Source organism: Erinaceus europaeus, unplaced genomic scaffold (genome assembly GCF_950295315.1).
Source record: "Erinaceus europaeus unplaced genomic scaffold, mEriEur2.1 scaffold_872, whole genome shotgun sequence".
NCBI lineage: Eukaryota > Metazoa > Chordata > Mammalia > Eulipotyphla > Erinaceidae > Erinaceus > Erinaceus europaeus.
The window spans coordinates 10,226-26,903 of NW_026647472.1; the positions used below are offsets into that span (position 1 = coordinate 10,226).

The following is a 16,678-nucleotide window of genomic DNA, read 5'->3' on the forward strand; positions in this document are numbered from 1 at the left end:
TGGTAGCTGTCAAAGCAGTTTTTAGACCCAAGTCATGGTCCCCTCCTGTCACAAACTCCTAGGGGCTGGGGACACACATGCAGGCAGCGACACTGCAGGAAGACCCACTCTCGCTGAACTCCGAGCTCCGGGATCCGCGGAGGAGAGCGGAGGGATCTGGGTGGAGGGTGCTGCGACCCCGGTTCTTGAGCCAGGGGACGTGACGCACGAGGCGCGTCACAAAGGCCGCCTTGTGCCCAAGGCGCGCTGAACCCGCGGGCCCGCCCACAGAGGGCCGGAGGCGGGGCGGTGCCCCACCGTGAGCGCGCGGCGCCCCCTGCATGCCATAGGCGGCGACACACCGGTAGCTTCAGTTTTCCTCTTCTTCCTCAGGCCACACTTTTTCTTCTTAGCAGTTTTCCCCCGCCCCCTCTCAACCTCTACTTCCGTCCCTCCTCCCTCTTATGAGACCAGGCGTGTCAGTGTCTTCGCGAGAAGACTGCCAATAAAGTTTTTTTTCTTTTCGTTCTCAGACTCTCCGCCTCCTCAAAGCATCGCGAGATTCAGCGGTGCAGCTGCGATGGCGGCGGCATTTGAAGCCCCAGTGGCTTTAGCTAGCGAGGACCCCGCTATGTCGGCGGAATGTGTGGCCGCACAAATGTCGGCACCCGAATCAGCCCCCGAGCCCGTGCGAAGCCTGCGGACAGCTCACGATCTCGGTGGTCCACGGACCCGCACGGGGGACGTGCTGCTGGCGGAGCCGGCGGACTTCGAGTCGCTGCTGCTGTCTCGGCCGGTGCTGGAGGGGCTGCGGGCGGCCGGCTTCGAGCGGCCCTCACCGGTGCAGCTCAAGGCTATTCCTCTGGGGCGCTGCGGGCTCGGTGGGTGAGGGGCGGCGGCGGGTCGGGCGGCCGTGGGTTCCTGAGCCAGGCGGTCGGTGCATGCTTGCAAGCTCGGCCTTCCCCCCTCATCCCCCCTCATCCCCCCCTCCCCTCATCCCCCCTCCCCTCATCCCCCCCTCCCCAGTTATCACTGGGGCTCGGTGCCTGCACTACGAATCCACTGATCCTGGGGGACATTCCCCCCTCTTTTGCTGCCCTTGTTGTTTATCGTTGTTATTGTTGTTGCTGTCGTTGGATAGGACAGAGAAATGGAGAGAGGAGGGGAAGACAGAGGGGGAGAGAAAGATAGACACCTGCAGACCTGCCTCATCACCTGTGAAGCGACTCCTCTGCAGGTGGGGAGCTGGGGGCTCGAACAGGGGTCCTTATGCCGGTCCTTGCGCTTTGCACGTGCACTTAACCGCTGAGCTACCGCCTGGAGCCCCCTCCCCCCATTTTTTTTTAAAGCCAGGGTTGGTTGTTGCCAGTGCTCGGTGCCTGCAAGACCCCACTCACTGATCCCTGTTGATCACCCCCCCCCCCAGAGGATGCAACATGGTGGAGGAGAGAGAGAGACCTGCAGCACTGCTCCACGGCTGCAGATGGGGACGGTGACCTTGAACTCTGGTTCTTGCTCGTGGAACAGGTGGTGCTGTACCAGTGCACTCACCCCTAGTTTTTGTAAAACAAAGGCATAGCCCTGAGTGGTTGTAAGGTTAAGAGATAAACTTCAAGTGGTTCAGGGGAAAGACGCATTTCGGAGGTGCCAAGTAGGTGATCTCTAGACTCTGCTAGTCAGGACTGCACCTCAGATGCTTTGGCCAGTAACAGTACGATGATGAATGTTATATAAATATATCTATGAATATATATATATATATTTTTTTTTTTTCTCCTCCAGATTTAATTGTTCAAGCCAAGTCGGGAACTGGGAAAACCTGTGTATTCTCCACTATTGCTTTGGACACTCTTATTCTTGAAAACTTAAGTACTCAGGTGAGTTTGCCTCAGAGGGACCCAGAGGGAGGGTGTGTTAATGTGTTATCCCATAAATCAGATGAAATACTAGTTGTACCTCTGAGATAACCGAATTTGACAAATGGTTGCACTAAGTCATGTAAAAAGCATTAAAAAGAAAAGTATAAAAATAGACACCAAGGAGATGAATGGCTGTTTGTGGTGTGGATGGTGACCAGGGATATATTTATTATGTCTTGAAGTATTAGAGCCATGAGAATGAGAAGTTTGGAATTTTCTATTATGACATTAAGAAAAAATGGTTTGTTTTACAGGAGAGGGAGTGGAGAGAGAAACCAATGCATCCAACCAGCATATGCGGCACAGGGTCTCCAAAATCAGGGTCTGGCACTTTGAAGTCCTGTGCTATACTTATGAGCCACTTACCTGGCCACTGTTATTACTAAACAGTACAAATAAAAAGTCTTACCTTGTGTATTAGTTTTGTTGACAATTGAGAATACAGTTAGAGATTTTCTTTTTCAGATCTCTTGCTAGCTAGATTATGGTGGTATTTAGCATTTGTCTTCATAGTAACATGGTACTCTGGCTGTTGTGGTTAATCAAGATGTGTGAATGTATCCAGTTGTGCTCTCATCAGCTAGTTTCTTTTGAAATAGCTGTAAGATAACCTTATCCAAATCACTAGAATTAATACATTTGGATCATTTCTCGAAGATCTGTTGAGCTCATATTATGTATAAACAGTATGCCAGTCATTAGGAATACAAAGATTAACTAGATATCCTTTATAGCCTTGTTTTGTGGTTTAGTAGTTAAGACATTTTATTTTTTTAGTCTTATGTATCTGATTCTTCGACAGGGGCTTTTTCATCTTCATACCCATGTTCATTGTCTATAAAGCTTTTTTTTTTGCTTCCAGGGTTATCGATGGGGCTTGGTGCCTGTGCTACCAATCCACTGCTCCTGGAGGTCATTTTTCCCATTTTGTTGCCCTTGTTGTTACTATAGCTGTTGCTGTTAGATAGGACAGAGAGAAATTGAGAGGGGGAGAGAAAGATAGACACCTGCAGACCCTCTTCACTGCCTGTGAGGGGGACCTTGAACCAGGATCCTTATGCCGGTCCTTGGGCTTCGCACCATAGCACTTAACCCGCTGCGCTACCACTCAGCCCCCTATAAAGCTTTTTTTTTTTAATATTTATTTAATTTATTTATTCATTCCCTTTTGTTGCCCTTGTTGTTTTATTGTTGTAGTTATTATTGTTGTTGTCATTGTTGGATAGGACAGAGAGAAATGGAGAGAGGAGGGGAAGACAGAGAGGAGGAGAGAAAGATAGACACCTGCAGATCTGCTTCACTGCCTGTGAAGCGACTCCCCTGCAGGTGGGGAGCCGGGGTTCGAACCGGGATCCTTATGCCGGTCCTTGTGCTTTGTGCCACCTGCGCTTAACCTGCTGCGCTACAGCCCGACTCCCCCCTATAAAGCTTTTTAAGTCTTAACATCTACCAGTCCTGGCTGATTGCACCTAAGTTCTGCTTTCCAAGAACCTAGGCTATTTTATCAGTTGATGTGTATTTGATATTTTTGACTTCTCACAATTTGGCAGTTGATAGTTTGGTCAAATGCTGGCACCATGAATAAGCTCCACAAATTTTATTTTATTTTATTTTATTTTATTTTATTTTATTTTATTTTATTTCACAAACTGTATTTTAAACTTGAGATATCTTATGTTACCAAAATAATATATATTTAACTTTGAAAACTCAGAGAAGTTTCAGAAAGTATAGCAGTGTCTTACCTACCCAGAGAGAAACTACTAATAACAGTTTTGGTTTAATGACTCCATGAAAATAGAACTATTCAAACTTCACACATAAATAATGTTTAGTATTTTCTCAAGGAGTTTTTTTCTTCTCATAGTTGAAAACGTGTATTTTACCTTCTCCAGAAGTTATAGCTTGAGGCTCTTTCTCACTGTTGCTCACACGGCCTTTCATGCCCTAGTCCCTGGAGGCAGATCTTTGACTTTTACTTCCCCCTCTGATTTCTTCTAGTCACATGGACCTTACTATTCCTCAGACAAACCAAGAATGCAACCATCAAAAAGCCTTTACATTTACTGTTTCCTCTTTCCTAGGTGCTATGCCTGTAGCTCTACTTGATGATATATATATATATATATATATATATATATATATATATATATATATGATATATAAATTTCTTTTTTTAAATTTCTTTTTAACCAGAGCACTACTTAACTCTGGCTTATGATGGTGTGGGGAATTGAACTTGGGACTTTGGAGTCTCAGGCATGAGAGTCTGTATAACTATTATGCTATCTGCCCCTGCCCCATACTTTATGGTGCATGTTTAGGTCTTGACTCAGTTGTCATTTCCTTAGAAGGGCCTTTCTTCATGGCCTTTCTTCATTTAACATGACTCCTTCATGCCATTTCTCTTTTTCATTTTTATTTATGCACTTTTCATTATCTGCCATTATATAAGTGCTTATCAGTGCTGAATATACCGTGGGGTAGGACAAAGACTTTGTGCTGTTAACTGTTGACTTCCCATCTAGCAATTTGAATGTTGCCTAGCACATAGTAGATTCTTATTTTCTAGTGAATGAATAAGTGAATAAATGGGCTCATTTCACTTGTCAATAAACTCATTTAGAGACTAAGTAAGTTGTGGTATATATACACAGTGGGATACTACCCATTTAAAAATGGTGATTTTTAGCTTCTTCACCTCATCTTGGATGGAGCATGAAGTAATCATGTTAAATGAGATAAGTCAGAAAGAGGATACTTGGCTGGAGGATAGATAGCATAATGGTTATGCAAACAGACTCTCATGCCTGAGGCTCCAAAGTTCCAGGTTCAATCCCCTGCACCACTGTAAACCAGAGCTGAACAGTGCCCTGGTTAAAAAAAAAAAAAGAAAGAGGATACTTATGGGATGATTCCAGTCACAGACAGAAGTTGAAGACTAAGAACAGAAGGGAAAACACAAAGCAGAACTTGGACTGGATTTGGTGTACTGCACCAAAGTAAAGATGGTGTAGGGGAGTGCTCAGTTTCTGGAGCATGATGGTGGAGGAGAACCTAGGTGGGGGATAGATTGTTATGTGGAAAACTAAGAAATGTTACACATGTACCAAGCTATTGTATTTTACTGTTGATTGTAAATCATAATCCCCCCAATAAAGAAAAATTTAAAAACTCATCATTTAAAATGTTAATTAGACGAAGAGTAGCTCCTATAATTAATGACGTATTTAGTTCACTGTATTAAAGATGCATAATATGTTTTTTTTCCTTCAGATTTTAATCTTAGCTCCCACAAGAGAAATTGCTGTACAGATACATTCTGTCATCACAAGCATTGGAATAAAAATGGAAGGCTTAGAATGTCATGTCTTTATTGGTGGGACTCCATTATCACAAGATAAAAGCAGACTAAAAAAGTGTCATATTGCTGTTGGATCTCCTGGTAAGAAAATGCTGCCTGCTCATAATTGGAGTCTTTATATAATTGAATACTTTTGGTGTAATAATAATAATATGGGAGTCTACTAAGTATAACTCCTTCGAGAATTATTGAAGAGCTTTAAGTGAAAAGACGTAAGGTACATGTCTGGACACGTAACTAGTGAGACTTGTGAAACCTCCATTCCTAAAGATGCTTAAGAACAAGTATGGAATAGATGCCTGAGAAAAGGGATGAAGTGACTTTCAGGAAGCCCTTTTAAACTGTGAATTGGACTTATGCTTTGCTTTTCTCATATTCTTTTGCCTAGGAATCAGAGTCTAGCATTTAGTTTCATAGTGTTTAAATCTTTTGATGTGAATAGAGCTATTTTCCATACTTAAGTGGTAATGAAACATGAGGGGGAAGTAGTGGATTTGGGCAAGACTGGGTTTTTGATTTGTGGATTAGTGTAGAAATATGCATAATAATGATTGGGTGAGGAAATTGAGCAATATAACTTTGAATAAGGAGAATAACATCAGCAGCTGAAATTTGCTCATATTTGGTGTGTCATAAATACTAAAGTTTTTTTTTTTGTTTTTTTTAATTTAGGTAGAATTAAACAACTGATAGAACTTGACTATTTGAACCCAGGGAGTATACGTCTCTTCATTCTTGATGAAGCAGATAAGCTTTTAGAAGAAGGCAGCTTCCAGGAGCAAATAAAGTAAGAAAAGTGACTATTAAATGGTACCCCAGGGTAACTATCTTTTTTTTTTTTTCCCCTTTTGTTGCCCTTGTTGTCTTATTGTTATTGTGGTTATTATTATTCTTGTCATTGATGTCATTGTTGGATAGGACAGAGAGAAATTGAGAGAGGAGGGGAAGACAGAGGGGGAGAGAAAGATAAGACACCTGAAGACCTGCTTCACCGCATGTGAAGTGACCCCCCTGCAGGTGGGGCGCTGGGGTGCTTGAACTGGGATCCTTATGCCCTTACATTGGTCCTTGTGCTTCCCATGGTGTGTGATTAACCTGTGCTATCACCTGACCCCCAAGGCTAACTATCTTTAGCTTTTCCTGATTGTGATTACTATTTAATTTTCATGATGTCTTTTTTTCTGTTTTGCAGTTGGATTTATTCTTCCCTTCCTGCTAGTAAGCAGATGTTGGCAGTATCAGCTACTTACCCTGAAGTTTTGGCTAATGCTTTGACAAAGTACATGAGAGAGCCCACTTTTGTGAGATTAAATTCTAGCGATCCAAGTCTCATAGGTGGGTGCAGATGGTGGCTGTTTAAATTAATTGCATTGTGATGTTCTGAAGCTTTTCTTTACCTAGTGGTTATTGCATTCCTATTTACTATTGAGATAATAGTAGTATGTTTTAACAGACATTCCTATTTACTATTGAGATAATAGTATGTTTTAACAGAGAACTATTTGTTTCCTTATAGGTGTGAAACAATATTACAAGGTTGTCAATTCATATCCTTTGGCCCATAAGATCTTTGAGGAAAAGACTCAGCATTTGCAGGAACTGTTCAGCAAAATTCCATTTAATCAAGCATTAGTTTTTTCTAATTTGCATAGCAGGTAGTATACCCTTAGGAGATTATCTGGGGAGACTTGTGGTATCAGGATGGTTACAGCAGTGTAATTATAACTTGTGTTTCCTGTTTTTATCATAGAGCACAACATTTGGCTGATATCCTTTCTTCTAAAGGTTTTCCTGCTGAGTGCATTTCAGGTAAGTTCCCCTCTTGTATCCTTGTTTAGTATTCTAATGAAGCCATTTCAAAGTCAGGAGGAATAAATATGACTCTATGAGTTACTTTGTGAGTGTGACATTATATGTTGAGTCTTCAGAGTAAAGGAAATTTTAGGTTTATTTTTCACTGGGATTTAATTTTATCAGGACACTTTTTTTAAAAGCCATTTTTAAATGTGTGATTAACAATGGTTTTACAAGATTGTAAAATCATAGGGTAGAGTTCTACTACCAAAGTACAACCAAAGTTCTGTGCCCACTCTCTCAGTAATAACCACTATAGTTTTCACAAAGTCTTAGAGACTTTCTGTTATTTTTTTCTTTTTTTCATTCTTTTTTTGCTAGTTCATATGCTTTAGTTCTCTCTTAAATGTTTTATTTATTTATTTTGGATAGAGACAAGTTGAGAGGGAGGGGAGTTAGGGAGAGCAAGAGATACCTGCAGCACTGACTGCTTCACTGCATGTGAAGTTTCCCCCTGCAAGTGGGGATTGAGCCCTTGAACACACTGTAATGTGTGGCTCAGCCAGGTGCACCACCACCCAGCCTTGTAGTTCTCTAGTATCCACATATGAATGAAACTATCCAGTAGTTGTCTTTCACTTGTTTACTTATTTTGCTAAGCATAATCACCTCCACTTCCAGCCATTTTGTCCCAAAGGACATAGTGTTGTCTTTTGATTGCAGAGAGTATTTATGGAGTATATGTCCCATAACTTCTTTCTCTAGTCATTTGTCAATGGGCCTGTAGGCTGCTTTCACTCTGGCTATTGCATATAATGAACATGGTTGCATATGTCTCTTTGAATTAAATTATGCACTTATTTTTTAGGAAGTAACTTGGTATATAATAAAAACTTAGGAAGTGACTTATGGTCATGAAACATTTAATAAATTTATAAAATAATGTTTGCCTTTGTCATCTTAAGTGACTTTGATTCTTTATATAGTTATTAAAATCTGAGAATTGATGATCAGATTGACTATAGTCTTGTGAAAGGTCAAAATTATTCATTTTTGAAACAAAGCTAATTTATTACTCCTGGCTTAAAGAAATGAAAAAACAAAAACAAACATGGGGGCAAGTGTTGGTACACCTGGTTGAGTGCACATATTACAAGGCCAAGAACCCAGGTGTGAACCCCTGGTCCCTACCTGTAGGGGGAAAGCTTTGCTAGAGGTGAAACAGTATTGCAGGTGTCTCTCTGTCCCTCCCTCTCACCTTTTCCCTCTAGATTTCTGGCTGTCTCTGTCTAATGATAATTAAAAAAATTAAAGAAATGAAAAAATTATAATTCTGATTAGTGAGATACTTTTATGAATCTTTTTCTCCCTAATATTTACTCATTGAAAGTGAAGTGGAAGAAACCACCTGCTTTGATTTACGTGACCTGGCATTTGAACTTGGGACCCCCTGTTCTACTTGCTCAGCTATCTCCCTGGTTACTCTTTACAGTTTTAATTAATGTCTCTCCCTCTCTCTCTCTCTCTCTCTCTATATATATATATATATATATATATATAGATATATATATATATATATATAAAATTTCCCCTCCCCCTCAATTCAGTGATAAATGAATTCAGAACCATGTGTACTTATGATGCTGCCAAATAGTTTTCTTCCTTGGGTCAAATTCCTCCTTCCTTCTTTCCTTCCTTCCTTTCTCTCTCAAGAGGAGAGAAACTATAGCAATACTTCATCTATGGTGCCCCTCTGATGCTATCCATAGTGCTCTTATCTGGTGCTAGGGCTTAAGTCCAGTGCCTCTTGGCATGGTTAGATATGAACTCTAGCAGCTGAGCAATCTCCTGAACCTCCAGCTCAGAGAGAGAGGAAAAGAGAAGAGAGGGAGAGGTAGAAGTCAGAGCATCACTATGGCACGTGTGGTGCTGTGAATTGAACTCAAGACTACATGCTTGCAAGTCTAATGCTCTACTACGTGCCCTTTCACAGGCCATAGATTTAAAAAAAAATTTTTTATGCAGCATCAGGGAGTGAATCCATGGCCTTGAACATGTATACATAATAATGCTAAACAACCTCCTTAGCTCAGTTTTTTATTCTTTATCTTTTGAGAGAGAGAGAGAGACAGACAGACAGACACAGCATAGCACCATTCTCCATGAGGTCTCTCAGTGCTCTTTGTGGCTCCCACACTTGGGGTCTCAAATCTAGGGCATATAAGGCATGGACTCTATTACATGAGTTATATCCTAATCCTCACTTTAGGTTTTAACCCAGTAACATTTAAGCTAGTCATGTTATGTCATGGAATACTGCTACACTTTTTCTTTTTTCTTGACTCTAGGGTTATCGCTGGGGTTCAGTGCCTGTACTATGAATCCATTGCTCATGGAGGCTATCATTTCCCATTTTTGTTGCCCTGTTGTTATTGATATTGTTGTTGTTGGATAGGACAGAGAGAAATGGAGAGAAGAGGGGAAGACAGAGAGGGGTAGAGAAAGATAGACACCTGTAGACCTGCTTTACCACTTGTAAAGCGATCCTCCCTGCAGGTGGGGAGCTGGGGGCTCAAACTGGGGTCCCAGTGCTGGTCCTTGCGCTTTGCACCATGTGCTCTGCGCTACTGCCTGACCTCCCAATAAACTTTTTTTTTTCTTTTAAGATTATTTTATTTATGAGAGAGAGAGAGGAGAGACACATTATGTTGGCATATGTGATGCTGAGGATTGAATTCTGGACCTTATGCTTGCAAGTCCAGTGCTCTAGCCATCGCACAAACTACTGGGCCACACATGATTATTATTTATATTTATTTGTTTATTTTTGCCTTCAGGGGTATTGTTGGGGCTCAGTGCCTGCACTTTGAATCTTTTGTTCCTGGTGGCCATTCTATTTCTTTCTTTCTTTCTGTCTGTCTTCCTTCCTTCCTTCCTTCCTTCCTTTCTTTCTTTCTTTCTCTATTTCTTTCCTTTCTTTTTTTTTCTTGTTGTTGGATAGGACAGAGAGAAATTGAGAGGAAGGGAAAAGAGAGAGGGGGAGAGAAAGGTAGACACCTGCAGACCTGCTGCACTGATTATGAAGCGACTCCCCTGCATGTGGGTAGCTGGGGGCTTGAACCGGGATCCATGTGCTATTCCCTGTACTTCATACAGTGTGCGCTTAAGCCATTGTCCCACTGCCCAGCCCCTGAGCAGAATATACTTAATGAACCAGTGTTTTAACTGCGTATTACACTTCAACACCAAATTTATAAAAAGTTGATTAAAGCAGTTTTATTTTCCTAGTAAAATATCTCATGAAACTTGGAAAATATATCTATAGTCATAACCTAGTCACCATTAAAGATTGATTTAAGAAGTCAAGCTGATCGCATAACCAAAAGACTTCAGGTCTTAATCTGGATTTGCATATAAGACAATGACCTTTGACCAGTAGGTATGAAGTTTTGGAAATTATGATTTCTGCTTATGAATTTGCTAAATGTCTCTTTAATTCTATTTTTAAGTCTATTTAAGTCTGTTTTTAAGTCTATGAGATAACTACTCTACCATCCATGCTGCTCTGTGGCTCTGTTTTTGTCTCTATTGCTTTCATGTGACACCAGGGACATGCTTTACATGCCACCTCTGAAGCCCTACTAGCTTGTTTGATCTTTTCTGGATCTTTTTAGGCAACATGAATCAGAATCAGCGTCTTGATGCTATGGCTAAACTGAAGCAGTTTCATTGCAGAGTCCTCATTTCCACAGATTTGGTAAGCTTCCTGTTCAACTTGGGTGACTAATCCTTCTTGACATATGTTCTATTATGATATGTACAGATCTCACCTACTTTATGTGGTGGGTGTCTTAACAAGAATACCAGATGATGATCCTCTTTCTAGTGTTGGGTGGTACTTTTTTTTTTTTAAATGCCTTTTGTATTTTCATCTTTATTCTTGAACTTAATTATTAGAAATTTCTTTGCTATTTAATAGTTCCATGTTCTTAATTTCACTTATGGTTATACAAGAATAATAATAGTTTACATTGGTAGCCGTTCTGCAGTTAATGCTGATAGTTATTTACTTTCTTATTTAAGACATCTCGTGGGATTGATGCTGAGAAGGTGAATTTGGTTGTAAATCTGGATGTGCCACTGGATTGGGAAACATACATGCATCGGATTGGCAGAGCTGGTCGTTTTGGTATAAAAACAATGCTTGCCTTCTTTTTGTTTCTCTCTCTCTCTTTTTTTTTTTTTTTTTTTTGCCTTCAGGATTATTGCTGTGGTTCAGTGCAGGCACTATGAATCCACTGTTCCTGGAGGCCATTTTTCCCATTTTGTTGCCCTTGTTGTTACCCTTGCTGTTGGCATTGTTATTGTTGTCATTGCTGCTGCTGCTGTTGGATAGGACAGAGAGAAATCAAGAGGAGGGAAGATAGGGAGGGGGGAGAGAAAGACAGACATCTGCAGACCTGCTTCACTGCTTGTGAAGTGAACCCCCTGTAGGTGGGGAGCCGGAGTCTTAAACCAGGATCCTTATTGGTCCTTGCACTTTGTGCCATGTGCGCTTAATCCACTGCGATACCGCCTGACCCCTCTTTTTTGTTGTTTTTATTGCTACCAGGATTATGGCTGGGGCTTGGTACTGGAACTACAAATTTAACACTCCCAGTGGCCATTTTGTCCTTTTTTCCTCCTATTTTATTTGATAGGACAGAAATTGAAAGGGTAGGGAAAAGGTAAGGATAGAGAAATATAGATACCTGCAGATCTGCTTTACCACTCATGAAGCAACCCCCTCCACACACACTCACCCCACAGTTGGGGGTATGAACCCTGATCCTTGAGCATAGTAACATGCTTGCTCAACCAGCTGTGCCACTGCCTGGTCCTTAGTTATTTTCTTTAAGAGGAGGAATCTGTAATGAACAGGTGGGCTTAGAGTGCCATTTCTGTGGAAATGATTTACTAAATATTCTCTCTACACTTTAGGAACTCTGGGACTGACAGTGACCTACTGCTGCCGAGGAGAGGAAGAAAATATGATGATGAAAATTGCCCAGAAATGTAATATCAACCTTCTCCCTTTACCAGGTATGTTTTGTGTGCTTTGTTGTCAAATTAATAGTAATGATGACAGGCCTTATAAACTCAGTATGATGTTTTGCTTATTGTTACAATGTGGGTTACATAGGTTTTGAACTTTTTTTTTTTTTTCCCACCAGGCTGGTGCCTACATGAAAAATTCACTGTTCCTGGCCACCATTTCTTTTTTAATGAAGGCAGAAAGAAGGGGAGGGAGAGTGAGTGAGAAATACCTGTTCTGCTACTAGCTCATGGAACCTGCACCCTGTGGGGTAACTGGGGCTTGAACCCTGGTGATCTCACATGGTAATGTCTGTGTTCTATCCATTGTGCCACTATCTGGCCCCATAGAGTGCCTAGTTACTGAGTAAATAAAGCTGTAAAATTTTTACTACTTTATATTTACAAAACCAAGTTAGTTGTCTAGGTGCACAACTAACTAGTGGTGCACCTGGTTGAATGCATATCTTGTAGTACATAAGGACCTGGTTCAACCTCTGGACCCCTACCCTGCAGGGGGGAATCTTACGAGTAGAGAAGCAGTGCTGCAGGTATCTCTTCTCCCCCTCCCTCTGTCTCTATCAAAGGGTTAAATCTGAAATAGTCACCTGGAGTGTAGAGAGAACCCTGGTGGAAAACAAAGCAAAAAAAGTCCAGCATATCTGGGAGTTTCGTAGGTTTTACTGTTTCTGGCTTTGTAATAATTCATTTTATGATTTTTATACAGATTTCTAGTTCTAAACTTACATTCTGACTTAATAAAAAATGTTATAGTTTTTTTTCTATCAGTTTCAAGATTGTTATGTTTTTTCTCTACATATAAAAATCTGTTGGTGATGTGTTAAGAGTATACATGGAAAAAATAAATTGCAAATTGGAATAAAAGGGTTAAAACTTCTGGTAACGCTTCCCCACAACCCTGCCCCACTAGGGAAAGAGAGAGACAGGCTGGGAGTATGGATTGACCTGCCAATGCTCATGTTCAGTGGGGAAGCAATCACTAAAGCCAGACCTTCCACCTTCTGCATCCCATAATGACCCTGGGTCCATATGCCCAGAGGGATAAAGAATAGGAAAGCTATCAGGGGAGGGGATGGGATATGGAGTTCTGGTGGTGGGAATTGTGTGGAGTTGTAACCCTCTTTTGTTTTTTTTTTTGTCAATGTTTCCGTTTTATAAATAAAAATAATTTTAATGAAAATTGCCTTTGAATTATACCAGAAAATGATGCAGGTAGTTCATATCTCTTTGTAATGCTGGTAGGTCCTTAAGTGTTGAAAATGATATTCATGGTTTTAGATATACATTTGGTCTAGGAATTTGTAGTACTGGATGAATTGCCTGGGGTAGTACTAGGAGGGAAATCAGCCCTGCACAAGCAAGGGACATTACCTTAGTAGGAATCAGAGTTAAAAGTATTCAGCAGAGAATCAGTCTCGTTTGAAGAACCTATATAGCGAGCTTTTTAAAGCCATAATTCTGTATATTTGTCTGCCTCAGATAAAATTGATCACACTTTGTCAAAGCGTGAGTGTGCAGTTGGAAGTAAATTCTCACATTTGGGTAAGACATGGAATTCAGAGAGCTGACACCAGCAAGCTTTTTACAACATGTCACTGGTATCAGACATTATTATTATTATTTTATTTAATAGTCATTTGGCTATTTTTTCCTGTGTAGAGATTTTGTCTCCACTGTTGTGTAGTATAGAGTGGCAGCTTTACTTGGGCACAGAGTTGTAGTTGTATTGTTTTCTAGTTGATAAACTTTGAGTAGGTAGCAAGCTGTTTCCCCATATCTTCTTTTGTTGTCAGAAGTAGTGAGATAAAGGGGGTAGCGACTGAGAGAAAATATAGAATTATTGTAGACTTTTTTTTTTAAGATGCAGGCAGAGGTCTTGTGATTTTACTATTCCAGATTAATAGTTCTTTTTACTTTAGGTAGAGACAGAGAGAGGGACAGATATCATAGCACCAGAGCTTACCGTGTGCTGGGGGTTTGAACCTAGGCTACACACATGGCAAGGCATATACCCTGCTCATTGCTGCAGATGTTAAGAGTAAGATTTTATCAAGTATGTTTGGGGGATATTGTTTACTAATATGGATGTATCTTGTATAACTGGAGGCAGATTTCTTTCTTACTATTATTTATTATTTTATCTGATAGGACAGAAATTGAGAGGGGAAGGTGGGATAGAGAGGGAGAGCAAAGAGACTGCTCTTGAAGCTTCCCCCAGCAGGTGGGGACCAGGAACTTGAACTACGGTCCTTTCACACTGTAATGTATACATTTAACCAGATGTGCCACTGCCTGGCCCCCTAGGGACATTTTTTCCCTGCATTATTGCTTGTGTCTTAAGCTATCAGCATATTTCTCCAGCTTCTTAGCATATTATTAATATATTTTGTCTCAACCCTACTTGATTATAAAGCTTTATGAAATTATTCATAAAATGCAGTCTACTAGAGCACCTTGAGATTTAATACTTTTTTATTCATTTTATATAGATCCCATTCCACCGGGTCTGATGGAAGAATGTTTGGATTGTGATGTTGAGGTTAAGGCTGCTGTGCATACATATGGCTTAGCAACTGAACCTGCCCAGCCATTGAAAAAACAAGTTAAAAAAATAGAGAGAACCATTCAAACTCAGAAAACTCATGGTAACCACATGATTTCCTCTAGAAATAGTTCTGTATCTGCCCACTCAGTCAGATCAAAAAGTAATACCAAACCAAAGCTTCTGCTGAAAAGCCACTCAGAGTGTAGAGTCATAGAAGAAGCAGTGTCACCAAAAGAACTGGGCTGTGCCATACAACTAGAAGAGCAAATGAAGAATTCTGTTCAGTCACCTGTTGAAAACTCCACTAACAGTCACCAGCAGGCTAAAGAAACTTTACCTGTTTCACTCCCCAAAATCCCTTGTCTGTCTTCGTTTAAAACCCATTTGCCATGCACTTTGACTTTCTCAGAACTGATAGAAGATTATGAACATTACATTAAAGAGGGCTTAGAGAAACCTGTGGAAATTATCAGGCACTACACAGGTCCTGGAGATCAAACTGTGAATCCTCAAAATGGCTTTGTGAGGAATAGAATTACTGAAGAGAGAGTGCAGATACTGGCAAATAGTAGCCAATCTGGAGACTCTGAGAGTGATAGTGATTCTTACAGCTCAAGGACTTCTTCCCAGAGTAAAGGCAATAAATCATACTTGGAGGGTTCTTCTGATACTCAGCTGAAGGACTCAGAATCTGTTCCTATACATGGCCATGTCTCTTTGGAACAAACTCAGAATGGAAATGGCACCCCCAATCTCGTAGAATATCATGGATCACCTGAAATCCAAACAAACTCAAGGCATAAAGAGGGGGCTAACCAGAAAAGTAAGCAGAGCCGGAGAAGCCTTCCTAGACGGTCTTCTTATCGATTACGGACCGAGTCCCAGGAAGATGGTTGGTATGACTCTCATAGAGAAACAATTCCAGGTTTTTCTGATACCTATCAGGATTACGAAGAGTATTGGAGAGCTTACTACAGGGCATGGCAGGAATACTATGCTGCTGCTTCTCAGTCATACTATTGGAATGTTCAGAGGCATCCGAATTGGATGGCAGCCTATCACATGAATACTGTTTATCTTCAAGAAATGATGCGTAGCAACCAGTGATAGCAAGACATACCTCAGACCATCAGGAAACATCAACTAGGGAGACATTTGGACAACCATCCTCCTTGACCTAAAGTAGAGTGACATATGGCAATTTTTAAGAACTAAAAAGATCCTGAGACTTTCTGCTACGACACATCTATTTTTCAGTTTGCTTTGATTTAGACCAGTCATATCTTCTATAAAGAAATTTCCTAGATGTGATTCTTGAGAGCATTTTTAAGACACAGAACTTAAAGGTTTCAGAGTGCCATTTCCTATAACCATTTCAAAAGGAACATTTAAAAGACCACTGCTTAAGAAAAAAATAAAAACAGTTGAAACTTGACAATTTTTTTTATACTGTGGAGTTCTTTATAGAAGTCTTGAGTTGCATTTCTATAGAAGAGCATTATTAGAAATTAGCATGGTTGATCAGAAATTATCTTCCTTTCTTGTGAGACAGGAATAAACATTGCTTCTGACTTTCCCAAAGATACTTGATTTGATGCTTTTTGCTTCTAGTAAAAATATTTTGTTTCCAGTAAAATAAAAACAGCTAAATATGTTAACACAAAATTGTCTTGTTTTTGAGATTATAAAACTTGGCCTTTTTTTAAAAAAAAAAAACAAAAACAAGTAGCTAAGGGTTATCAGTTATCTTTCATTTTTCAGGAAGAGGATCAAGCAACTTTTAATTTTTGTTCTTGGATCCTTCTTAAAAATTACGTTTAAAAAATTAAGATAGAAATAGCATCACTCTTATATGATGGGGTCAAACTGAGGACCTTGTACTTTCAGGTATTTTATGAATAGTGAGAGTGCTAGATTTGTTTCAGAAAACTTCATTTACAAATACAGATCTGTATATATAATTTCAAGGTGTTCATACACACC

The 16,678-nt window shown here is 40.4% G+C and overlaps 1 protein-coding gene across 2 annotated transcripts; it reads left to right on the top strand.

Moving 5' to 3' along the window:
* Window positions 1-245: 245 nt before the first annotated feature.
* Window positions 246-16,278, top strand: DDX20 (DEAD-box helicase 20). 2 transcript variants are annotated; one of them, XM_060184042.1, is made up of 12 exons: window positions 246-343; window positions 513-820; window positions 1,762-1,856; window positions 5,175-5,343; window positions 5,935-6,049; window positions 6,455-6,597; window positions 6,779-6,917; window positions 7,013-7,071; window positions 10,731-10,813; window positions 11,140-11,245; window positions 12,037-12,138; window positions 14,640-16,278. In XM_060184042.1, the coding sequence occupies exons 2-12, from the start codon at window positions 622-624 to the stop codon at window positions 15,800-15,802; spliced, it is 2,373 nt and encodes a 790-aa protein (XP_060040025.1). In that variant the 5' UTR covers window positions 246-343; window positions 513-621; the 3' UTR covers window positions 15,803-16,278. The 2 variants fall into 2 exon arrangements, with proteins under 2 accessions (XP_060040025.1, XP_060040024.1); XM_060184041.1 differs by having other exon boundaries at window positions 252-343; window positions 513-860.
* Window positions 16,279-16,678: the final 400 nt, after the last annotated feature.

What these genes read in the sequence shown, in the direction of transcription:
- DDX20 (XM_060184041.1), top strand. Translation starts at nt 560, where the DNA reads ATGGCGGCGGCATTTGAAGCCCCAGTGGCTTTAGCTAGCGAGGACCCC. An exon ending in TTTTCTAATTTGCATAGCAG is followed by an intron (nt 6,918 to 7,012) that starts GTAGTATACCCT and finishes TTTTTATCATAG; the next exon opens with AGCACAACATTTGGCTGATA. An exon ending in TGGCAGAGCTGGTCGTTTTG is followed by an intron (nt 11,246 to 12,036) that starts GTATAAAAACAA and finishes TCTACACTTTAG; the next exon opens with GAACTCTGGGACTGACAGTG.